The following is a 26378-nucleotide window of genomic DNA, read 5'->3' as shown; positions in this document are numbered from 1 at the left end:
AAATACCTTGTCACAGTTGCTGCTGCCTTAAGGATGTGAGATGACTTCTTTCCTTTTCAGCCCCATTTCTGTGATTGTTTGGGAAACTTTTCTAAAAAGTTGCCATTGAGTTTTGGGGAAGCACATACACACAGATAATTGATATGACCTGAATAACTTCCCAATAATTTTGTCCAGGGTCTTTTTTACTCTGGGTCTGCCGCAGACCTGCCTAGGTTAGGCAGGAAGCATATTGCTTAGAGTCCTGCATGAAAGCACAGGTATCTAAATATTTATGTCAGTATGTTTCTTATTTCTTTATATGTCTAAAACATGAATATACTTTAGCCTCCTTTATAATTTTTAAGTAGAGTTGAGTTCAAAACTATACGTGCTTAACACTTGAAACATTGTATGAAAATATCTGAAAGCTCTTTTTCATAAAATGTCTTCTTTAAAAGCTTTGATTTTATTCTTTAGTCTAATTTTTCTCTTCTAGTTGCTTCTCACAGTAGCATAAAGGCAGATGAAATGGAAACAAGTAGTAAGTACTGGGAATGGCAAATAGAAAATGGATAAGTAGAGAAAAAAAATTCTGCTTTTCATGGGATTTTAGAAGTCTGGGTGCTTGCTAGAAGTGCTGGCTCTAATCCAATGTGCTTTTATTGGCATATATGAACAAATTATCCAGGGCACAGCTATTTTTCTTACTGTAGTAAAAACAGGGAAGCTGAATAGAGGCTTTGTGTAGGACAAATATTTTTCCTTTGAAACAGAGTACGAGTTTAAAGTTTATCTAGTGTGCCTTCTGGAAAAGGGAAAAATACACTTCTCAATCTCAGCAAATAGAGCTGAGCTCTATAAACAGAATTTAATCACTGGTGCAGTTTTATAACATTTCTTAGTTGCCTAACAATGTGGGAGAAAGCTCTGTTTATGCAGGCCTTTGTCCCTCAAAAATTTTCTGTGGATGCCCCTTCTGTAGCATCTTTTGCAGGGCTCTAATATTTTCTAGCCATATGGGTGTAACCAGGAGAATAAGGCCATTGTGAAAGATAGTTTTTAAGACAACATTCTGCAAGGGCTGTCTCCATGGGTAATCCTTCTTATTCCAATTGAAGTAACTCACTTCATTGCAATATCATTGCTGTTCAGAGTTGAGCAGCCCTTGAAGTCTGAGAGTTCTGTTCAGCATCATGTATTAGAAGTATCTCCAGTGAGTATCATTTGTGCAAGATCCCCATGAAGTAGTGACTCAACTTGAAAGATAAAGGCCTAATTATTTATTCTTAGGTCAGTAGGAGGGTAACCATATCTTTGAAAAAAAAAGATTTTAAGTGAGTATTTCTTAAGTAATGTTAAGATCACTAGAATCACCTCTAGAACAATTCTTGAAGGGCTTGGAATTGAATGGTGCAGTCAGATTTCCCCAGCCTCATCTGTCACTCCTCCAACCAGGAAATGATCAAAAAGCATTACCTCATATGGCCTCTTAGCTCCTTCCCTTTCTCCTTTTCACCTTCCCACCCACACTTATTTCACACACACTTATTTCTGGGAGAAGAACCAGTTGAAGGACAGTAAATCCACATTCTGAAAGATTTGGGAAAGTTATCTGCCTTCAAAACCTGTTGGAGCTTTACAAAAATAGAGCTCCTCTGAGGTTTCCTGAGAGCAGAGTGTCCTGGGCTCCTGACCCAAACTGAGGTTTCCATTGGGAAACTATCTGACACCAGTATAAAGAAAATTTTACATTGAAAATGCCTCAGCAAGTATTTTCAGTTGAATGAATGAGCAAATTGCAATAAAGTACCTGGATGTAGCGTTTCAGAATCCCTTTCTAGTGATAGTTTGTTAAATTTGTCTTGGTAACCAGCAATGACAAATTCCTGGGCAAAATTTTTTTGTGATATGTGAAAATCCAAACTCCGTGATTAGAGGAAATTGGAGCCAAAACCATTTTGCACTGATTACAATTTATCTTTTATAAAAGTTTCTAATTTTGTCATCTTTAATCACTGGATGTTTACTGGAAACCTAGTATGTGATTATAAAGGCCTTAAAATTTAAAAAAGTGTAAATGCTTCTGAAAGTCAAGCCTGTAAACTTGCCAAGCCTGGGCATTCACATCAGAGACTGCTTTTGGAAATGTGAATTTGTTAATGGATTTGGGGGGAGGGAAATCACATTTATGCATTTGATCAGGTAATTTAAAACAAAACATCAAAAATTTGACATTAGCTAAATATATGATTTCATCATGGTAATGCATGTAGAGGAAGGGCTTGGCCCAGATTAGTGGATGAGAAGATTGTATCCATACAGAGAAACATAAATAATTGAAACTACAAAATCGGAGACATGAAATGCCAAAAGCTTAAATCTATTTTCTTCCCACAGATTGTGGAATCTGTTATTTTTTCAGTCTATTTTCTTCCACAAAACAATTGCTGAGTTACCTAAGTGCACTGTAAATACTGCAGCAGGGTGTGACTTCAGTCAGCTGTGACCTCAGTTCAGTAAGTTCTTTTACATTTGACTCAGTTTGTGCTGAATAATTGTAGCCTCAATGTGGAATAATCAGTTTTGCTTAGATGTTTAAGATAGTGCCTTTTGTTTACTCGCTGGATTGCCATATATTCTTTTTGGGTTATGGGCTCGTTAATGCAAACAAAAATTGATGCCCAGGATTTTTTTCATGATGCAGACAAGCATCTCCAGCTGATGCTTGGATGCAGGTGAGTTATTGTGTGTCTCAAAGTGCTGAGAACTGCGTAGACTCTGGTCAAGGTCACGCATCCCACTGCAGTCATGTGCCTGTTTTAACCTCAGGTGGGGGGAAGTTGTCCTTGAAGTTTATTGCTTCAAATTCATGGTTCAGAAGGAAGAATCATCAGGGAAATTCTGTTTGGTATTAGAGTAACTGGCTATTTGACTTCACACTACTGTACAAGCAAATGTGTCACACAGGTCTTCTCATATCTCTACGTTACTCCACTCTGCTGTGGAGCAGGAAATGATTTTGGGCTACTTGATTGGTGTCAAGGAGGTATTTCAAGAAGAAGGGAGAAAAAGAAATGTTCCCTTGAAAAACATTTTTTTCCAGTGCATATTTTTCGATGACGATGAAATAATGGTATTTTTTTGACAATATTAAATTGAGCATCTCGGTTCACTTGGCAGCACTGAGTGATTGGTGTTCTGGGTTCTTTCTTTGTAAAAGGGTTTGTAAAAGTCTGCTGGTGCTAGATCTTAAAATAGCTTATAGTGCAACTTATTCTCCAGTTTTATTTAAAGTATAATTTGTTTTCTTCTGTCTTTTCCCTCTTCTGCCTTATTTTCAGAGTCTCTATGGTAATTAATTAAGAGGCAGTAATCTGGATGGCAACTTAGATACCAACTTTCAGGAGCAGCATTTTCCCCCATAGATTAAACACAAACTATTTTTTGTAGGTCTCAGAGTTTGAAAGAAATAAGATCCCTGTAGCACAGGGTAAATTTTGAACAAAACATACAGTTTTCTGTTGCATATATCTATGAACCAGCTTCAGAGTCAAACCTCTGTGCTGAATTAGGGCATGGGTTTGACTCACAGGTATTAGCATTGTTGCTGCTATTCACTACAGCTTCATAACTACACGGCTTTGAGGACAAATTCTACTTCTTATGTGTTTTATGTGTGTATGACAAGTGAAAACCTGGTCCCTTTTAGGAGACATGCTGGCTAGATTTGGAATTAATTCAAATACTCTCCAGGAATCATGTATTAATGTAATACTTTCATATATATATGATGTTGCAATTACATTGAAAATATTAGGGCAATATTTTAAATTACTTCTGAAAATATAAACACTTTACCAACTTTTTGTGCATTAAAAACTTGTCTAATCACCAAAACTTGTGATGGTGGTGTTTGTTTTAAATCATGTTACCTAAAGCCTTGAGCTTTTGCATATCAGCCTTGTGAAGCCTTGTTTGCACATTTTTTGATTTAGTCCTTCCCTAGGGAAGTTTGAAGAGTTAGTTAGCATTACTAGAGTATGTGCTTGTTTGTTAAGTTTTAAAAGTTTTAGGTTTTCTATTGAGATCTACTGTGAGCTTATCTTTCAGCTCAGCATTGCTAATTTGCTGTGGCCTGATCAATAACATTTCAGTCTTAAGTATTTGTTCACCTTCATTTTTTGTTTTCACTGAACTGCACAGAAACTGCCTTGTTAATGTTTTTTTGTTTTTGTTTTTGGGGTTTTTTTTGCACCATATAGAAAATTTGAATCTTGCAGTAAGATAAAGAGCAGGAACCCTTCCCACAGTATATTTTGAGGCTTTTCAGATATATCTGAATTTGCATTCAGAGTACTTTATTGGTGAAAGATGAAGGTTAAATTAACAATGCTGTGTCATCAAAGAATGCCATCAATGGGTGGCCCACAGTGGTATGAAGCTTGGCTGTTTAAGGTGATTGGGAAGCCAGAGGATGTTGCTTCTACTTAACTTTACTGACATAGAAATTTGTTCTTCTTTGGAACTGGCTGATGGACTTTAATAGAAATGTGCCTTTGTTCTGATTTATTCTTTGTGCTGCCACATTAAGAATAGGTGTCAGCTGTGTGAGGCATTTGTGTATGGCTCTTTTTTTTTTTAATAGGGGTAGAGTTGAAGTTTGAGTAGGGAGCAATAAGAAAGACTTGCAATGGGAGTCACCTCTTGCCATGTCTGAGCCCACAGTAACTGCAGTGTGTGTGTGTGTGTGTGTGTGGCTACAAGGTCTGGAAAACCAAAACTGAGGAAAGCAAATTTGTGAAATCAAGAATTAAATCTTGCCACAATTGTATCAAACTAAATTAGAGAGGCAATTTGAGCATCTTGTCCTTTTTTTTTCTCCTCCTCCTCCATGTTAATTTTAATGGTATGGTTAGAGTATGTCATTATATAGTTTCAGTTCAGCTTTTGTTATGAACTCTACCATGCCAGTTTTAATAGTGTCACTGTGTCATGACACAGCTATTAACTTGCAAATAAATGTGGATAGGTGGTTAAGCCTGTTTCATTTTGTCAGCTTGCAGCAATAAGCAGTATTTTAGTTATGTTGGAAGTTCTTTCATTTTTCGACCAGAATGAGAGGAAAACTTTATCTCAACCTAAAGACATTGTCTTGTTCATTTTTATATACTTACAGTTCCTCCACAGTAAGTCTTATCATTTATTGAAATTTTTGCAAGTGATTCAGTGCAAGAAATTGTTGAGAAGTATTTCAGCAGCTACACTCGTAGCCTGTTTTCAATGTGAACAGAAAATTATAGCCAAATTTTGTTACCTTTTTGACATGTGTTATCTTCAGGAAAGCATGATCATATGTCATCTTGGTGGAAGCACCCTTTTCACACTGTTTCTTGCTGAATTTTCTGCTGTCTCCTTTAAACATGCACATTAGTATTATAATATTTTTTCTAAATTTGCGTTTCTAAAGTAGAGTTGATGTCTTGTTGGTTGTATACTGCAAACTGACTTTCTAACTGGTGTCTGGGGTGCCCTCTTTTGAAATCTAACTATCTTCTCTGAAGTATGAGGTAACAAAATATAAAAGGAAGTAATGAAGAAAATTCCAAGTGTGTGAAGAAGGGAAATACAACTGTGGTTTCTGTCCTGTGTGAGCAGAATTCACCAGTGAGTGGTTCCAAGGCAGTTCGGGTTTGTTTGGTTTTGGTTTTATTAAAAAAAAAAAAAAAAAAGTAAAGCAAACACCAAAACTACCAAAAACCCAAACCAGAGCAAGTTTTTATACATCTCTTTTCAGGTGGAGATATTGAGTGTGTTGTAGTCATGCTGGAGTTCAGATTTCTGAGTATTGTACTTGAGGTAGACTTATCAAAGATACTAATTTTGATGGTACATTATACTCCCTTTTTTCTACTTCCCTCTACAAATTCCTTCATATGCCACAGACACCTTCCTCTTTTGACTGTTCTGTATGGATGGAGGTTGTTTGGGGGTTTGGCTTGTTTTTTTTTTTCTATTCTTAGTGGTTTTTTTTCTTTTCTCCTTTCATTTTTTCTTTTAAACAAGAGACTGGTCTTCCAGCTCTGGTGGTACATTCTGCAAGGTCTGCATAATGATCCTGATCTTGGTAATTAATACTCATGTTGCTTTGGATGAGGTATTTAATTCTCTAATTAAAAATAGCAGTGAGTGGTGGCTTCAATGCTTGGCATATTTATTAAAGTTCCTTTGTTGCAATAGGGATTTTAAGTCTTTGAAGCTTTTGTATATGTAAAGCTATTTTGTTTTCTTTCTATACAGTTAATTATAAATCATGGCCCAGACATGAGTTAAATGAATGGAAATAGGTTGCTATGCCACAATAAGAACCTGTTTTCAAGCAGGGTCTTTATTAGTGTGTCAATAATAAGAGTTAACTCTATGAACATGATCTATCTGAAGTTTATTAATTCAGTTCTTCCTGTTGGTCTTCATATTTCTCTCCTTTCTTAAAATAAAAGACAGCTATCTTAATTGTATTGTTAGAATATTTTCTTAAGAGTGAATCACTGGAAGATATCATAGTAGGAAAAAGAAGACCTAAAGGACATTTTTTATCTTCTTTGTTTTTCTAATAGGAAGCTTTTCTTTTAGCTAACAATTATTGCTCTGAAGACAGTTCTTGCATTAAGTCTTCTACTTTGATTGATAATTATGACACCAAATTTTCTTCATAAGTAGGAATATTGCTAACGAATTTAACATAGGACAAAGTCTTAACAAATGACTGAGGAAAAAATACTAAATTTCAGAAAATGTCAATGAAAATCAAATCACTTTTTGGAACTGGACAAAACAGCATTGATCAACCTGATCTGCTGCACTGCACCATGGAGGTGGAAGTGAAAACACTTACAAATCCCTCCTCCTGGGCAATGCTGTGTGCCTTGTCCTGTGGTGGTGTCCCCTGCCTGCCCAGAGTTGTTGAAATGCTCCTACACCTCTGACCCCTTACACAAACAGGTAGATAATAGTCTGGGTTTAAGTTCAGCTTTCTGTAAGGAGTGAAATTCGGGGAGGAGATGGGGTCACATCCAGTCTTTTCCTCCCCAGTCCCAGGTTTGTTTGGCAGGAACCCCAGTTAGCTGACACTGCATCCACCAGAAGGGTTCTTTGGGGGTGCACTAAAATCTAAATGTAGGATTTAACTTAGTGCAGGTTTGTATAAGCTAAAACACAGTGTAATTGGTGCTCGTGGCCATGCTGGACAACTGCTCTGAACCCAGAGAAGACCTCAGAGTTAACAGCATTTTCAAAATTATGTTACTGGCATGTCTGCTTGAAGTCCTGATGCTTGGACACAGGAGTGTATGCTCGAGTATATATATTCCTTTCTCAGAAGTCTTCAGCCATCAATCCTCATAAACAAAGAGTGGCTTGAGAGGGGCAAAGGGGACAACAGGCGGTGAATCAGGTCCAAATGTTTGTGTTGAAACTGCACCACTGGTAGGGCCTGGCTTTCAATTTTCTGTGTGATTTTTGCTGTCATTTTTTTGACCAGCCTTTGGATGCTCCAATCCACTGAATAGAAAACCGAAGACACTGCAATGCAAAGCTGCTGCCGGTTCAACCAACAGCAGTTTGTGTCTGAGAAATTCTGATTTCAGTGTGCTGAGGGTGTAAAACCTCCAGGGATCATTTCTGAAGTATTACTTAGTTATGCATGCATGTGCATCTCGGTGTCTATCTCAAGGCAAGGTGTTGAACAGCCAGCAGAACTCGTGTGTTTGCTCTTGGTTGTGCTCTGAAGCAAGTCTCGAAGCAGAGGGCAGCAGCAACATTTCATGTGGCTCTTCAGGACTTATTTCTGCCAGGAATTTCCAATTTGTAAAATTGGTGGCTGGAGCAAAAATACAAATAGGAGACTGATGGGTCAGAACAACAAGGTAGACACAAGGAGATGATATTTAAACACTTAGCATGAGTAGGGAAAGTGTGTGTGGGTGAACAGGTTGCTGTTTGAGAAGAAACAGTTGAAAAACAGCAAGTCATGCAGCAAGTTAAGTGGGTTTTGTACATTCTGTAGAACAGCAGTGCTCAGTGCTGGGGGATAGCAATAAGGAGCATTTTAATTGATGCACAGTGAGGTTACAGTGTAGCTGTATGGGCATATCGAACTTTTTTGTTGTTTTTGTTCTTCCGTAATATTTTTAAAAGGGAAAGGGTGGAGAGAGAGTGTCCTCATCTGACATTGCTACACTGTCAGATCCACTTCAGAAAAGTGTTACCTTGTGGTAGTTCACTGGTGTTTGTTTAGGCTGGAGCTGCACCCCGTGCCTGCAGCTCTGGCTGGGGAAGAATTCTTTGGGGGTGTTGGGAGCACAATGGCATAACAATGGCTTTTTGCTAACAATGCTTTCTTAATTGGTAAATAATTATCATTCCAGCTGTTATTGGCTTTCCTTTTCCTTCCCCTACATCCTTCTCTCCTTAACCCTTCCTCCTCCATAATTTCTAAAATACCCAGGTCATTATATGGTTTCTCTTTTTGTTTCCGTATGATGTTGTCGTCTGCCACTGGGTGGGACTGATGGCTTCAGGATGAGCAGAAAAGAGCACCAGTCTCTGGAATATCTAATTTTCTTAAATGAAATATCTGTACCTTTCTAGAAAAGGTGTGTGTGTGGGGGGGTTAAATAAATTGAGGGGGTTTGTTACTGTCAAACTCCTGGGAAATTAAATGGCACGACAGGCGAGTTGTTGTTGTGTCAGCCTTTTGCACGTGGATTGCGTTGCTTTCATCAGGTGCCACACTGCAAGATGAGGAAGACAAAGAGTATTTTTGCATTTGGACATTTTTTTAAGGATGAATATTTATGACCTATATAATCATGTTGTACACCGGTATGGTTCTCCCCACGCTTGGGATTAGACGATCTGCAGACTGCTAAAGAATCAAAGCACAACTGTCTCAGAAATGGTTTGTCTGTTATAAAAGCTGGACCCTTGTCATTTGCATAGCTGCTGACTATCAGTATACTGATATATTCAAAAATAAAGCCAATGGCAGCAGTGGAGTGGATTTATTTTTGTTCAGTCTCTAATCCTGCCAGAAGATAATTTAGTGTTCATTTGTGTTTAGAAATTTCATATTTATAACCATTTTCTTTCTGGCTTTAATAACATAATATTTTAATATATTTAGAGATAAACACCTTAATATATGTCTTGTTATGCATTATTATTTTATCTGTTTTCTTATCATTCTTTTCTTCTTGAATTCTTACTTAGTTTTCCCGGTTTTAAATAATTCTCTTTCCGAGTAGGCTTGATTTCTTTGCAGGATCCTGAGACATGACCATTTTTGGCCTTATTCACAAGTAAACTGTTGATACTTCAGGCCTGCTTAAAGAGGGATTGTACAGTTAATTGTGAAGGATGTTTATTTTAAAGGCTAGGACAGCAGAGTATGCTGCTGTGAACTGCTGGGCTGAGGTGAAAGGGAAGATTAAAGAGGAAGCGGAGTTTATTAATAGAGGCCTGGATGACAATGGCTTTGCAGTGTGCAGGAGTTCACTTTTGCTACAGGACTGACTGGTTAAAAGAGATGAAAGAGCATTTGAGATGAGAAATACAGCAGAGAAAGTCATACAAGTCAATAATAAACAAAGCACTGCACATTCTGTTACTCTTTTGTGGTTTTTCCCTTTTCTCCATCATGCCCTTAATTAAAAAAAAAATAAAGAGTTTTCCTAAAATGTATTTTTCTGAAACATTTAGGTTGAAAGATATGAAATTGGCTTATAATTTTAGGGGACTATGAGTAGCTTTCTGATGCTGTTATAAATATACAGACTAATTATAAATAATTATGGTAAAGGGTTTGTATTCATATTCAAGACCTTTCTTGAACAAAGTGACAGAAGCATTGCATAGCCTCTTGAAATTGTCATGTCAGGGTAGTTGTCTTGGCAGTTCAAAAGCATTGGAAAATTGCATGAGGGGCAGGAAATATTGTTGGCTTTGCTCAACTTTCAGATAGCAAGTCGTGTTTTGTTTGCGCATCAGCTAAAACTGACTAAAGCTTTTGTGCTTACTTGGCAGAACAAGCTGCTTGCCTTTTTTTTTTTTTTTAGGAGTAAAAATTTCTGAATTCTGCTTTTCAGTATCGTTTCATTCAAAATACAACTTTGAAGCTGTTTATATTTACTTTTAGTGGTGTTATGTGTTATAGCGGGCAAGTATTTAGTCATCAGATATGTTTTCTTTCCCCGGTGTGAAAATCTGCTCAGCTTCTTTGCTGCTTTAAAACTCAGTGTGTCATTTGGACTTCAAAGGCTCAAGCTTGAAATTCTAATATATTACATTCCTTCTACTTAAAATTTCTGTCTCACCACTTTCATAAAATCAAGTGGAATACAAATACAAACCAAGTATTTGTCAGATTAAGATGTCAGAGGAGAGGAGTTATTCTGAGTTTTAAACCAAGTTGTTTTTTTTTTCCCAGATCTCACTTTAAAGCAGATAGTTGCAGAATTTGTTATAAATGGGGCTATGAAAAAGGTTACAAATGATAGATTATGCCAAACAGAATTATTAAATAAGTGTTACCCTAAACATTGTATGCATGGGAAGTAGAGGATATTGGGGATACCGACAAGCAACGGAGATAATTTGTGTAAATGTTTTGGATCTGGTCACTCTTAGGAAGCTAATCCCAGGGTAAACTGTTAAGCAGGGCAGCAAATTGTGCAGCATTTGCAGGTGATAAGAATTAATAGCAGATAGGAAGTGTTGAAGAGCTTAATTGGCAGCCTGAGCTGGAGAAGAGCACTGGGAGTAGCCTTGGTCCATGGAGTCACTGAAACAGAACAAGGAGTGCACAGTGACCTGGCAAATTCTGCTGAGAAAATGAATAGTTGTATCCTTTCAAGTCATGGGACAATTTCAGGATGCTTCCCAAAGCTTGTAATCGCTAATGAATCGAGCAACACTCGGATAGTAATTTACTGGGGACAGTTGCTGAGGACTGCACTCTATAAAAAGCAAGTGGGATATGATATATTTGTGAGGAAATGAAAGTAAAATGCAGGGATGTCACTACAGAGGTTTTGCAAGGAGCAATCAAAGATTTAAAAGAAAATTAAATAAATATAAAAAAAAATATACCAAGCCAAATTACTAAGTATTTAGTGCCCACTAAAGGCAACACCATCCTTCCACATGATTTCACTCGGCATATGAAATACAGCTGGGTTCTGGTTAGTTTTGCTAACTGCATCTGAGGCAGTCAGGTGTTCATCAGGAAGGTATAAAACCCACCGTGTTCTCTCAGTACTGAAGACTGAAAGCAGCTTGTTTGTCTCCTGAAGTGGCAGAACTGTTTAGAGCTGAGAACAGGTTTTGATTGTCGTTTTGCATGAAAGGGGAAAGCAGCAGAATATATGTGGGGGCAAAGTGCAGTAGGTGCTGCTGCTGCTTTGTGGAACAGGAAGAGAACACTGAAAGTGAGGCAGTAAAGTTGACTCAGCAATTCAGAAGATAAGCTGCTTGTAAGGTGGCCTTAGTACAAACAAAGCTGGTTGTGCTTACTTTGGAAATGAAGCTTTTCTTAGGTAAAAATTATATCTGACATACTTTTGACTATTTTGCAAAGTTAAGTCTTTTTTTTTTTTTCTAATTAGTGACTGAGATGTTGAGAAATATTCAAATTACATTATTCATGTATATATGTAAATGAAAGAATATTTACCCATGGTGAATTTGAATATGAATTTGAATATGAAAGGGTTATGACAGTCGGTTTCCATAGTCAGTTTTAGCTTCAATGTGCATGTTATTTATTAAAGGGAGAAGGCATTTTTTTAGCTGTTTTATCATAGCCTTTTCAGCACTGCTTTTATATGAAAGATTTTAACTGGCATGCCAGACTTTCAGGATGTTAAATGCTATTAAAAAAAAAAAGAAAAAAGAAAAAAAAAGTGCTTTTTTAAGTCCTAAAAGTCCATTTCAAAAGTTTCAGTTGAAAGAAGTGGACTGAAGCTTGAAATCAGGCTGGACTATTAAAGTTGCCATTTGGAATATCTTGTCCACTAATGCAGTAGATGTTGTTCCTTGTTTAGTGAGCCTTTTATTTCTAAAGCTGTTCCTAAAGACTATTGTATCAAAAATAATAGGTTTGTTCACTAAATTATAAATTATTTGAAGCAATAACTATCAAATTGCAATTGGGAGAAGTTCCATAACAGGTCTTTAAGGCATCACCCTGACGCAGTTAATAACAATCGAGCTTGTTGATGCAACTTCTTTCCCATTTCAACCATAATTTTCTCATTATGTTTGTATTATGTCTGTATTGAACCTTCATCTTTTAAGAGACTTCAATTCACGTGCTGTTGTTTCTTTTCCCAGATCGTTTCTCCCAGTAAGTGACTGTGAGAATGAATGGACACATATCAAACACCCCTCCTGGTGGATATGGAAGCTATTTTCCCCAAATGAAGTAAGGTTATGCCTTTGATTTTCCTTTTATGGACAAAAAAAAAAAAAGGAGTTGTATTTTCTTCTTTGAGCTTTCGTTTCAGACAGAGCTATAATTATTAGATCACACTGGAATTATACAGAGTTTCTGTAAAAGAGCGTGCAGCTTCCAAACCCTGGAACCAAATGGACAGATATCATCTGACTGATTTTTGTATTAGTGTAAGGATAAAGCTGTATTACTGAATAGACTCATCTGGAACAGAAAACCAAACTGCTGTAGCCGTAACATGCTTACTGTGGCACTTAGAGAGGTCTTTGTGTGCCTGTGATGTTTAAGGGTTAGCTCTGAGTGAATGCATTTTTATGCATAAAAGATGAGGCCGCCTTTTCCATCTGTGAGCAAATGCTGTTTCCCAGTAAACAGAACCCAGCAACTGTTACCTGCAAGTGTTATCTTGCCTAAGATAAGAGGGTGATCCCTGTATCAGGAGCATGGCATTAGGCTAATGAGAATTTACCTGTCTGATGCCAAAGAACATGTATTCCTATATGGAGCCTGACATCTGTGCTATCCTTTGCTTCTCATATTGTTGTCCCTTTAGGGTGAGCTCATATATGACTCATTCTTGCTGTTACACTAGAAGGAAGTCGTCTTGCCTTTTCATTTGTTGTAGACAATTATAGTTATTTTAAGTCTTACGTTAAAAACAGTTAAAATTGTTAAGAGCAATCAACACTTGTGTATGCAGGAAAAAAACCCAAATCCTACCCAAGTCTTTGGCATAGTCATTATTATTATTATCATCATTATTGTTGTTATTATCATTATTTAGTGATTTTGGTTACTTACATTATGGTGGTGTCTATGTATGTACCACACCTCAATTGTGCATGATGTTGTATTAATGCAGTAAAAAAGGGGTCAAAAAAGCTTGCAGCCTAAGTGAAACATTCCTCATTGTATTCATAGTACAGAGCAAATATTCCATACTGTTACCTCTGTTACTAATGTTGGAGGCATGTGTAGTCCTACACAAGGAGAGGGTTTTTTTCAGTGCCTCTTTGTGTGTGCCAAATACACCTATATGGAATTTAATAAGAAATGCTTTCTTTCAGTGGCTATGGCTCCCCAACATTTCCTCAGGCAGAGAGGGAGCAGAACTCAAGAACAAGTGCGAAAGCTCTTTATGGTAAGACAGCAAAATTCTCTGAACTTCTGTGCTAAATTGTTGCTTGAATATTGATTGTGATGTCATGGTGGAAATATTTTAGACACATTAATCTCAAAGTGTTTGTACACACACATAGGTGTCTGCATCAAATAAATTAAATAAGAAAGTGATTTTATGCCTACTAAAACAAACTAAGCTAACTAGAAAATAGTTTTACTAAGCAGAGAAGTCCCCCTGCTCATTTTTAAGGCAGCAATGTATAAAGCATTTATCACAAAACTAAGAGTGATCCCATAGCTAAGGTATGTACCAAGGAGAAGGCATTCAGGAGCCTAGCTTGTGCTATAGGTTTGATTCATGACCTGTGCCGTGCCCTGCCTCCCCAAATTTATCCCCTGCTAGCAGAAAAGGGATTTACAATATTATTCTTCTTTCACACGAGGATTTGATGGAAATTAGTTTTGATGTAGCAGATTTGGAGTCCTGTTTGGTGTGCTGTTTTCAAGAGGCTTTGTGACTGTCAGATGTGACATTACAAATGCCTAAACGCTGGTGCACTTACCAACTACAAATGCTGGTATTTGTCTTGGCTGTACTACTCTGTAGCCTAATGCCAAATCACTGTGGAGGCAGAATGTAGTCAAGTTCCTTGCCAGCCAAATTACACCATTTTCAGGTCATCCTCCTCCACTGTGAATACATCCTGCTGATAGCTGTGCTGGTAATGGAAACAGAAGCAGCAGTGAGGCTGTGAGATGTTCTGCTGTGTAAATCTGTGCCTGTTGTTAAATGCTCTTTTGGAAGTCAGTGCAACTGGTGAGACTGGAAGCAGGAGGTTTGCAGTGAGAACCTGGTCCTGTGCAGGACTCCTGACACCTCAGCCTGCTCTGCCCTCTTGCATCTGCCACCTCTTCTGCTGGTTAAACTGGGAAGCTCAAAGAGCAGTGGCTGATAACTGCAATGTGCCAAATAGTAACTGATCTTTTCTCCCTCCTGTTTGGCTGGGAGTGACCTCAGAGGTTAAGGGAGGGATGGCAGCATGATTTAAAATCTTGGAATTGTTTAGGTTGGAAAAGACCTTGAAGATCATTGAGTCCAACCATTATCCCAGCACTGCCACATCCTCCACTGAACCCTGTCCCTAAGTGCCACATGTACATGTCTTGTAAATACCTCCAGGGATGGTGACCCAGCCATTTCCCTGGGCAGCCTGTTCCAGTGCTTGGCAACCCTTCTGGTGAAAACATTTTTCCTGAATACCCAATCTAAACGTGATGTTGCATGTGAATCGTTCTGAGTTTAAATTTACTATTTTTTAGTGGTGTGCTACAAAAGTCAGTCACTTCACGCAGTGCTGAAGGCAGGAACTGCAGCTGAGGAAAATTCTGAACTGATCATTTTGAACAGTGATTTCTGCATCCTGTATGGGTTCACTCAACAGACTGATTGCAAGTGTTGACAGAAATAGTAGGTGGCAACAGAAACAAGCAAGAGACTTTGCGGAAAACTCTTAGCAGATTATTTCTTTATGAGATGTTATGAGAGTGTTGTGATTTTCTTCTTCATTTGAAGTCATCATCATAATTTTTCAAAAGTACATGTAGCAGTATCAGTGTCTTACCCACGTCCTTTAATCTTTGCGGGCTTTTAAAATAATATCTCTCTGACCTTTTTCATATCAGATGGGATGGGATAGTCATATATCAGTAGAAGATGGGGACAAGTGAGTAAATGTGATGTATAATGGTAATCAACCTTTTACTTCCAAATTACTTAATTGAATTCAGGTAGTAATTGAAAATGCTTGCCATGCAACTGCTGTGTGGTGGCTCCTGTAAAATTAATTGTTGATCTTAGTTCTCTTCTGTTGCTGGTAGATGTATAACAAAAGTGTAGCTGCAGTTGCCAGGAACTGAATGAAGCAGAAGACTCAGTTATACCGGAGCCCCAAGTGAATACATGTTAGCACAGCTTTTAGAGTGGAGTTTGCACATTTTACTGCTTCTGCTCTGTTTTATATACATAAATATTTAGGCTGTCAGTATCACCAAATATATGAACTGGAGAGAACAAGGAAAACACCGAAAACCTTTCTCAAATTCAGGGCGATTATATTTTTATCTAATTTTTAGCAACTAATTTACTATTCTGCTGCATCCCACATTTGCCTCTTCTTCCTTTGTGGTGTTAAGGCTTTTTGTGCATGCTGTCCCAGGGGGTGGAAAGCAGTTGAGTGATTCTGGAATTGTTAAAATGTGTTAAAAAAGCTTGTTATAAAATATGTTATTTATAATTAATAACTAAAATATTTTATTTTAGAGGCATGAGACTGAAATCTCATAAAGCAGATTGGAGGCATCTTAGCTTTCTTTTTATATTTTATGTTATGTACATATATATTAAATGTATGTATTTTATGTGAATAAAGCTTATATGTTTAATAGATTCACTGGTACTATACTGGAAAACATAATTTTACTGCAAAATAAAATGGAGTATGTTTTTTTGCTTTGATAAAATGTGACAATGTGACGTTAGCAGCAAACTTTGTCCATGACTAACTTCTTTTCTTGGAAGACTTTGGAGTGTCATTTGGACTAAGCTGCCTATCCATAGGTATCAAAAAATGAGGATGGTACATAATTGACCATTAGATCTTGAAGTCAATTTCTTGCAAGCGCTGTGAAGACTAAATTAAAATAATAATAATAATAATTATTACTACTTATTATTACTACTACTACTTATTATTATTGTTGTTGTGTTATTATTACTATTATTATTATTATTATACGTGTTTATGTATATATATACTCATAGGCATGTTTATGTCCTGAAGTTTGTCTCTTAACTCTCAGTGCTGAGGTGATTCATGATTGTTTAGGTTGGCCACGGTGCTATGGGAAATGAGGCTGGGATTTTACTGGTGTTTCTGACAGTTCAGTTAAAAACTAGACCAGAGCCATCACTATCTCTGGGGCTATCTGATAGCAAAAACTTCCTTGGAATTGCCTTTTTTCCTGTGTCAAATGATCCCTTTGTTTTCACTTACTTCCTTCCTGAAATGAACTGTTTTCTATTTGCACAATAAATCTCCCTCTGAACTGGGAGGGAAGGTGTTCTCTGCACACTCTTATGGGGCTTATTTCATCATTTACTTCCTGATCTTTCCATCTCAAATGGGTTTTGGCTTGTACTGTCATCTGTTCTAGCATTGGCTTCTCCATCTGTCTTCAGCAGTTCTGCTTCGTGGGGAGAAGTTGCAGCATCATTTCGGGGCTGTGATGGGGGTTTGCCAGCGAGTGACACAGTGTGGAGCAGCCTCATTCCCCGGGAAGAGAGAGCCAGTGGCTCACTCCAAATTGTTAGATTATTTTACAGCACAGAATTGAAAGATGCTGCTAAAATTGTCTTCACACCGCATCAGAAAAGACCGAGTGTGTTATACACTGTGTTTATATTCTCATAGCTGTGATTAGGTGCTAGAAGTGAAATTGCCTGTTACTTTTGCATTGTTCAAATACCTCATTCAGAGCAAGAACTGTAGTGTAACAAATTCAAGGGAATCACAAGCAGATCATAGACGAGTCCTTTGAAAGAAGTTATCCATGTAACATGCTTGTATTGTTTAATAGTCAAATGAATTAAATTGACAATTGACTTCTAAACAACACACTGTCTTTGACAGCTAGTTCTACGCAGCCATCATGTCATAAATCTCTGGAAGTGACAGTGTTTGCTCCTCTGAAAATGAGACTTGTTTTGAACTCAAGTTTTGACCTTTCTCCCCGGATGTTCAAGTCATGTCTCCTGCACTTTGCTCTATCTCACGCTGAGTTTTTCCAGCTGCTGCAGTACATTCTTAAAGGGCTGCCAACAATCAGTCCAACACAGATACATGGTGGTAAACTAAGTATCTTTTATGGGCTTTTCTGCTTGGTGATGTGTTGTAATAATTTATACTGTTACTTCTGGATTCTTAGGACAGCTTGTGAGGGAGACTGATTCAGTGTCCATGTAGATTGCCATCAGATTTCAGAGCTGAGTCTCTTTGTACACTGCACAGACAATTTCCAGTTGGGCTATGGAAGGGGAAGATACAGAAGGGTAAAGGAAAGGAATAAGATCTACCTTTACCCTTCTTTGTATTATCATAACCATAGCATCGATAACATTTATTACATCTTACCTGTGCAAATATTTGTAAGACACTGGTAGAAGTCTAGGCATCAATATTCCTCACTTGCCTTTTAGGAACTGAAAATTTATTGTGCCTAAATATAGCCCTAGCCAGCACTACCCATGCTTCAGGTCATGTTAAGACATAGCCTGAGATCTTTTGCTTCTGGTAAGAATTTTCCCTACCTAGATAAAGACTTCGATTTTTCTCCCTGTGGTCTTCTGGACAGTGGCACAGAGCCAGGCTGTGGTAGAGTTTATTAAGCAATTTTGTAATTTGCCATATTGCTGCACCCCCTTCCAGTTGGAAAATGGGTGAGACAGGACTCTAGCTATGCCAAGGTCTGTTCATAGCTCTGCCTCAATGGACCCTGGGCAGTACTGTTGTTTTTGTCTGAAACTGTGGAATAGTTGTCTTTCCAAAGTATGAAATGATCCTTCACAGAAATAACTGTGAGAGCTCAAGAGTTCTCGGTGTAGTGGGAATAAGGACCGGAATGAGTGATGGCAATCTTCAGTCCTATTTGTCTGTGCCATGTTCTGTGTAGTGGTATTTTTGACTTGGCTAAAAGTCTTTGGTTAAGAAGTTGCGTTTTGTTTTCTGGTGTTTTAGATGCTTTCAAAAATGGTCTAAAATCTGTACCTTTTAACATGTTTTTGAAAGCAGAAACGTGGTCTGTTCCTGATTGGTGAATTCAGTAATTTCACAGAACATGAATAGCAGTAACATCTGTCCCTATCAGACAGTGACAAAAACATTAGTTTCCATGGGTCAGCATTTCTGTTCCTCTGGAAGTTTTAGTAGGTGGTAGATCTTATATTCAGGACCTATGAGTGAAATGTGGACCTATGTGCCACTTTTAAGTTTATTGTCATTGTGTTGTGAGAGATTTTATTTTACTCAAATTCCCCTGGGCTGCATTTGCTGTAGATTGTGATTAAGAATTTAATTTAAGTATCTTCTGCCATGATTCATTGATTTTTATTTTTTTTCTTTTACCAGAGGGAAAATCCTTTGGTTAAATGGTGTACAACACACCAGCAGGATTTGAACTAACTGTGGTATTGAGGTTGTGCTGTATTCTAAGTAGTGGATGTAAGAGCTACAGTAAGTAGAGTATATAGAAAAAAAATCAATAGTTTTGGTAGTTTTATTCATCCTTTGATAGTTTTATGCATCTTATCTGGAAGTCTCTGTTGTATTTCACTTTAGCTTTAATACTCTCCCTGTATTTCACTTTAGCTTTAATAGCCTCTTCATGCATGAAGGGACCCGTGAGAGGCTGAGATTGATTGGGAGGATCAGGAGAGTGAAACAAAACATACAAAACATTATTTTGTTTTTGGTGTCAGGGGTTGACCCCAGCCAGCAACTGAGGACCTACCCATTTGCTTGCTCATTCCCCTTGTCTGCTCCTGTAAACAGACCAATGCCCAGACTGCCTGGGCAAGAAGTTTTTGGAAAGGCTACCCACCAGTTTTATTGCTGATCATGACACTATACAGCGTGGTCAGATGGGATCAGCTGTCCCAGATGTGTCCCCTCCCTACCTCTTGTGCACCCTCTGCCCACTTGCTGGGGCAGCAGAGTGAGAAATAGAGAAGGCCTTGACACTGTTCAGCAGCAGCTAACTGTGCAGATAACATCCTTATGTTATCAAGACTGTTTTGGTCACAGATCCAAAATTAACTCCATCCTAGCAAGACTCCACTACCTTCAGTGCATCTGCAATTTCTGTTGCTTTTTTTTCAATATTAAAGTGCATGTTACTTGCATTTGAAGATAGTGTGATAAATCAGGAGATGTTTCAGAGTTTCTGTAAAAGCAGTGAGATTATTATTGATAGATAATAATCTGTCACTTTGATATGTGAAAGTTGAGACAGAAGCTACATTTCAAGAAGAATGGCAATGGGCAACTCTGTAGGAAAAGAAAAAGAAGTTGTATATGGATGAAAAAGACTGTGAGGGTCATGTGCTCAGATATATCTGACCTGGAAGTGGAAACACAGAAGTGTTGAAGGAAGGAGCAGGCAGTCCCTTATGTCATCGAGATAAAGGAGGACAGAGAACAAGTTTGCAGGCTTATAACAATTTCCCTGGAAGTCCAGGGCAGTGGAGCACATCAGCAGGAGGGGTTGCAAAAGGGTTTGTGCCCTTTCTGATGGCAAGATGAGAGCTTAGGGAGGGTTTAGGTAGAATCTGGGACAGGAGCCAGGCACTAGGAGAAAGTGGAGTTTGAGATTTAATTTTGAGCTACCAGCAAAAAACCATGGGACAGGGGACATGTTCTAGACGCCAGTCTTTTCTTATTTCCTTTTGACCTCATCCAAGAATCACAGTGTGTCCTGAGTTGGAAGGAACCCACAAGGGTCACTGAGTCCAGCTTCTGGCCCTGCACAGGATACTCCAAGAGTCACACTCGCACCATGTGCCTGACAGTGTGATCCAAACACTTCTTGAACTCTGCCAGGCATGGTGCTGTGACCTTCCCTGGGGAGCCTGTTCCAGTGCCCAGCGGTGTTTTTTTGGGAGAAGGGCCTACAGGATAACAAGAAATGGTGGTTGATGCCCCAAGTTTGTCAGTGTTTAACAGGCATTTGGACAGTGCCCTTAATAACATGCTGTAGCTTCTGGCCAGCTCTGAAGTGGTGAGGCTGTTGGACTGGATGATTCAAATGAAATATTCTGTTCTGCTCTAAATGATAACTCAGGTCTCTAGCAGGTTCTCATACTCATTCTACCCTCATGAAAGAAATAAATTGGTAAATTGGAGTTGATCTCAGTATGGACTGTCAGTTGTTTTGTTTATTGACACAAACACTGATCAACTTTTGTTAATTGGAAATTTTATTAGGTTCTTGTGACCATTATGTTAAAACTAATAACACAGAACTAGAGGGGCTGTCCTTGGCTCTCAAGTGTAGGCAACCACAGATTTTATTAACATTCAGAAAGCTCTCTCTCTCCTCTATAAACACTCTTGTTCTCAACATGGCATGAAAACCTTTCTGTCATGTGTAATTGTGAATGTCGTGCTGCTCTGTGGAAGAAGATGTGTTAATCAGTATCACAAATGGTTTTGGAATTCCTGTCTTATCGCAGGACAAAATTTATGTGGAGCAGAATAAGGAATCTCTTGCAACACTTAACTGTCTGCTTTTTAATTCCTTTGGAGCCTCTACATATGCCAGACTTTCTTTCTTTATTTGAAATAACTCCAACTATTATTGTTCGCAGCATTTATAAATCTTACAGTGGATGTAAACTTTCTTACTGTTGTTTAATAGAATAAAAGTTATATTTTTGTTCACCTGAAAGAAGATAATAGCAGTCAAAACTGAATATTTGATACATTGTTAATTGAAACAAGGGTCTTTTTTTTTTTTTTTTAAGCATATATTCTTACTGGACAGCATTTAATTAGCATTTACAGTCCATAGCAGAAGACTGTTAACTGATCCCCTTAGAGATGCAAATAATTCTATGGGATTAAACTAGATACTGCTTTTTAATCCCCTTGTTTTGTTAGGAACAGATGGACTTTACTTCTTCAGATCATCATCCAAACAAAAAAAGAAAGGTAGCAAATCAGACAGTACTGCTCTACTGACTGGTGTGCATGTGTGTATGTGTGTGTGTGTCTGTTGTGGTTAAAAAGACAATCAACTAAAAAAAATAATTTAAGTAACATGCTGCAAAAGCAGAAATAGTTGTTACAGTTGGAACCAATGATAATCCTCTGCCTTGGGATTTCAGAACAATGGATAATGAAAGTGAGATGTCTGATTTGAAATTTCCACACACCTAGCTGAAAATTCTGATAATCTGTGTTCTGAAATTCGAGTGTTTGCATTGCACATTTCTCTTGCTAAAAGCAGCTGAGTAGCTGCTGTACAGGAGCAGGATGGCTCTGTTGCATGAGTGGAGTGGTGTTTTCCACCACGGGGAGAGGCTCTTCTTCAAGTCAGTGAGGGATTTCAGAAAATGGATTGTTTTTCATGAAAGTTTGTTTTCCTTGAGAAGGGGAGAGATAATGGTATGTTTATAAAAGGTGACAAATGCTTCTACAAGTGATGTCTGAAAACGAGGGCACTGCTGTCTTTTGTCAGCACCTGGAATTCCTGTATGAAGGAACCCTGGTCACAGAAGAGAGTTTTGCAGTGTGGCTTTTGTGGTGTCCTCACTGCAGATCTCTGTATGTCACAAACCATGCACTAGGTAATATTTAGCATTTTTTTTGTTTTGCAAAGAGTAATTTAAGCTTCCTGCCAACAAAATCACGCACTTTTATTTTACCTCAAAGTATTTCAGGTATGATTACATCGATGTATTCTGTATGTAGATCAGGTACTTTGCTTCTGAACAAAATCAAACTGCCTATTTTAATTGAAAATCAGAAATCAAAGAAATTACCTATTTGCAGAGTTTCCATAGACCTCTCTTGGTCATGTCACCCAGTGACTTTCCCAAAAAAAAAGCTCCTGGTGTTCCAGATCAGGCTCTTAAGTGGTTGTAGTGATAAAAAACCCAAACCTTCCATATGTTGCATTCATTTTTTTTTTCCACTTAAGTTGAAAAGTTTTCTTCAACATTCATCTAAATTCATTATTTTGTGGTATGGGTCCATGTTGTGCCTTCATCTTGCTTTTCCCCTTCCCTCCTCTCCTGGTTTAATATTAATCTATTGTATTGAGTGAAAGACAAATGATATTTCTGATTTTGCAGCATTGTGTCTTGCTGAAAAGTATTTCTGTTTAGAGATATTTTGGTGTGTATATGTATATTTCCATGCATATTTCTACATTATTAATTCATCGAATTGAATACTTTATGAAGAAATAAAGGATAAGTCAGGTCTGTTTTGTGTGTGGCTTTGCTGTTTTGCAGATTTAAGTATATTGCAGATTCATAAGTATATGTATATATCAGAAAATACTTTTGCTTTCAAGGACACTCATGCAAATATAGTAAGCCTGATGCTAGTTACTATATTGCTACTAAAATGGCAACCCAACTATATCCATAATCAGGCTTCCCAACAAAGTGTTTTCAGTCAGAACACTGCTCCCCTCCAGTGTCCTGACTCACTGGGATGAGATAACTGGCTTTTGTTTGCACCCACCAGCCTTCTGTTAACATTGTTGATGTGAGAATGATCCTTGTGCTGGACTGTGTGGGGGTGGAGGTATTTTCTGTTGAAACACAGAAATTAACCGCAGCTTATCTCCTGTTCTCATGTACACAACTTGTCTAAAGTATCTCTTGAGAAACAGTCAGGGTAAGAAATTAAACGAATAATTATTCTTTCTTTTCCTCCCATCTCTAGAACAAAGGAAGAATTATGCACGAGACAGTGCCAGCAGCATATCCGAAACGTCACAGTATCACGTAGAGGTGAGATGAGCAGTGATACACCAATTACAGCCTTCAGTTACGTGCAGCTTTTTTTTTTTTTTTGCCTACATGATTTCTGAGGATACGTGTGCTTGAAGGCACATACATCTTCCAAAATATCCTGCCAGCCCGAGGTCACTTCAGAATAGATTACAGTGAAATGTCTCAAATTCTACAGCTTTGCCATAATGAGCTGAAATTTTAGATAGAGAAGAATGTAAGCAAAGTTGTGTGTGGTTTGGCAAAGGGACAGGACTTCTCAATGGGGTATCAATTCAACCTGTTGTCCTGCCCTGTCTCTGAACCTGGCTCGTTACAAAGATGAGGCGGAGCTGAATAACGCCGTGCTGTTGGCAAGGCACACTGGATGATATTTAAAACTAATACTCTGATCAGATATAATCAGCAGAGGTATTAGAATATTCCTCAAGAGCTCAGCATTAACCCCTAAAAGCCTGAGTTAGTCTAATATACAGTAGTTAAATATTCTGCCTGCACAGATTCTTCCCCAGTATGAAGTGCAGAGCGTGTACTCACTGTCTTAAGCTGCTTTGCAGAATTACTGTGTGCTGCTGTCATATTTTATTCAGGAATATTTAAAATAGTCTCCAAAGTAAGCCTGAGTGCCTATATGTAGCCTGTTAAGCACTTTTGAATGCAGCACCTCATTTTGTAGTCTTACTTTGACTCAAACTTTCTCCTCCTGCCATCAGGCCAATTGCCATGGTTAAAACCAAGTCTTGCAAATACCATGTATTCTCAGCTCCTTTTTGCTGGGTTTTAAATCAGCTGTAAATTGTGAGATCATATGCAGAAGAGTCTTAATTTCAAGTGCTTCAATCCTATGATCAGCTTGCAAATGAATATGTGTGTTGCTTCTTATTGCCTATTTTTCTTTGGTTTCTTTATAGGAGTTTTGGTCCTGTACTGGCATAGCAATTAGTACTTGTATTTGGAGTCTAAGCATTCCTGTGTGAGCAGCCAGTAGAGAGTTCATTTCACTTCATTTCTTTTAAATATTTTGATTACATGCAGTTTACACCTACCTTCCTCTCTGTAATTACTGAGTGCCATTATCCTGTAATAGAAGAAAGCACAGTTAATTTTATTTATTTATTTATTTTTGAAAGTTATTTAGAACACAGATGTACAGGCATATATTATGCTTGGTTCAGCTTGAATGAGTGTCATCACATCTTCAATAAGAATGTGAAGCTGGATTTATGCTTGAATAAAATGAAATAATTTTGTGGGTTTTCTTGCATGGTTGACATGTTGAAGGAGAAATTACCACCACCATAACGAGAGGGAAGCCAGCTGAGGTGATGTTTGGGAAGCAGCATTTAGTTTCTAGACCATTAATTGAATCTGGAGAATATTCAGAGAACAAAAGTAGTTACTATACTACATTTCTACTGTGTTCCACAATAACATGACTGTCCATAAGGTACCCTAGTTAGATGCAAACCCATCCTGGTTGCCAGCAGCACACTAACTGGCAGCCCTGGAAGAGGTGAGGACACTCCAGGTCAAGGTGGTGGTGGAGGTGCATCGGCAGCGTGTTTCTGGGAAGCTTCTGCTGGCACCTCCTGAATTCAGCTTGCCAAGAGGGACAGGTTTTCACTCCTCAAGAAAGCTAATTAAAAGTCACGGTTTAATTCCAGCTTTGATACCTGAAAGATGTCAGAATATGCCTTCAAGTCTAACAGCTTAGCACAGTGAGGAAATGACAGAGGATGGCAAACAGCGAGCTAACAAAAATCAGGTGACTTAAAATGGCATTATGGACTAAACAACCTTTCTGATGTCTTATAGGTGGAATCTGTCATACACAAAGGCACTTCTATTCATGAATAATTTGCATTGCTATTTCCTGGCAGTTTGAACACTGACACTCCTGAACAATAGGGAAAATTGCAATCATAATTTCTTTTAAATGTATGTTTCATTCACCAGCACTTGACCACGTTTGTTCTGGACCGAAAAGAGGCAATGATTACAGTAGACGATGGAATAAGAAAGCTGAAATTGTTGGATGCCAAAGGCAAAGTGTGGACTCAAGATATGATTCTTCAAGTGGATGACAAAGCTGTCAGTTTGGTGGACTTGGAATCAAAGGTAAGATCTGTGAGTGACAGTCTCATTTTCAGAGAGAAAGGAAAAGGGAGCAGCAGAAAAATGATGTATGTGGGATTGAGGGCTTTAATTAGCTTATTATCACTTCCTCTTTTTAACTCATGCAGCTTTTCTGAGATCAGGACACTGTATAGTAAGGTGGTGTTTTGTGTTTCCTTTTTTTCTTTTCTTTTCTGGCAGAATGAACTGGAGAATTTTCCTTTAAGCACAATTCAGCATTGCCAAGCTGTGATGAATGCGTGCAATTACAATTCAATTCTTGCATTGGTATGTAAAGAACCAACCCAAAACAAGCCTGATTTGCATCTTTTCCAATGTGATGAAATTAAGGTAAGACAATAATGGAGATCTGCTATGACTTATTTGAATAGGGGAGATTTTATGAATTGACAAGTCCAGTGGATAAAGTCAAATGAGCTGATTCATAGAAAACAGTTCTGCACTTTTATTCTTATAAATATACCATAAGTTTAATGCACTTATAATATCAACACTACTTACAGTACATTAGAAAATGTAGTGTAGTACATATTCCAAGAGAGTGGTCTAGTTTGTAAGCTGAATCCTTAGTGCATGTTCAAATGCATCCTTACTATAAATACTGGTTTTTGGGCTCCATAGCTGTTAATTTAGGTTTCCAAATGTGTAAAGCTCTGAAAAATGTCTATGTTTTGCATTCACACTTCTGAAAAGAACAGTTTAAAATAGTTTGAGTTATCTCAAATTTATCTTATAATGTACAATGAACTCATGTGAGCCCTGAATCTCACCTAGTTTTCCCCCCTTTTTTTTTTCCTCTTTTTGTTTCTGAACTATTAAATGTTCTCTGTATTCTCACCTCTCTTCATCTCTGCTCTGCTGAAGAAGTCATGAAAGGGAAAATAGTACTTGCAGGAGGGGCAAAACAAGGAAAGAGATTTGATTGTCTCTGATTAAAATATTATCTTCAAGTGTAAATTATTTTTTTAGCATATTCTGCAATACCTCTTTATTTCCAGGGTTATAAATTTTAATTTCTGTTAGTTATTCTCTGTAATGGGCATTTCTTTAAAT

At 37.9% G+C, this 26378-nt stretch overlaps 1 protein-coding gene across 9 annotated transcripts in view; it reads left to right on the top strand.

Moving 5' to 3' along the window:
• EPS8 (EGFR pathway substrate 8, signaling adaptor) overlaps positions 1–26378 on the top strand; it is a 134655-nt gene that overhangs the window by 65532 nt on the left and 42745 nt on the right. For 6 of the 9 annotated variants that reach the window (XM_064654366.1, XM_064654364.1, XM_064654370.1 and 3 more), the window contains 6 exons: positions 12370–12460; positions 13558–13631; positions 21325–21375; positions 23122–23189; positions 25146–25307; positions 25506–25655. In XM_064654366.1, coding sequence (XP_064510436.1) covers positions 12399–12460; positions 13558–13631; positions 21325–21375; positions 23122–23189; positions 25146–25307; positions 25506–25655 — 567 coding nt within the window. In that variant the 5' untranslated portion in view covers positions 12370–12398. Of the gene's footprint in view, positions 1–2379; positions 2499–12369; positions 12461–13557; positions 13632–21324; positions 21376–23121; positions 23190–25145; positions 25308–25505; positions 25656–26378 lie in introns of all 9 variants that reach the window. The other 3 variants (XM_064654371.1, XM_064654369.1, XM_064654367.1) reach the window with 2 other exon arrangements.

This window comes from Pseudopipra pipra, chromosome 5 (assembly GCF_036250125.1).
Source record: "Pseudopipra pipra isolate bDixPip1 chromosome 5, bDixPip1.hap1, whole genome shotgun sequence".
NCBI lineage: Eukaryota > Metazoa > Chordata > Aves > Passeriformes > Pipridae > Pseudopipra > Pseudopipra pipra.
This window is presented reverse-complemented; position numbering and strand designations above follow the sequence as displayed.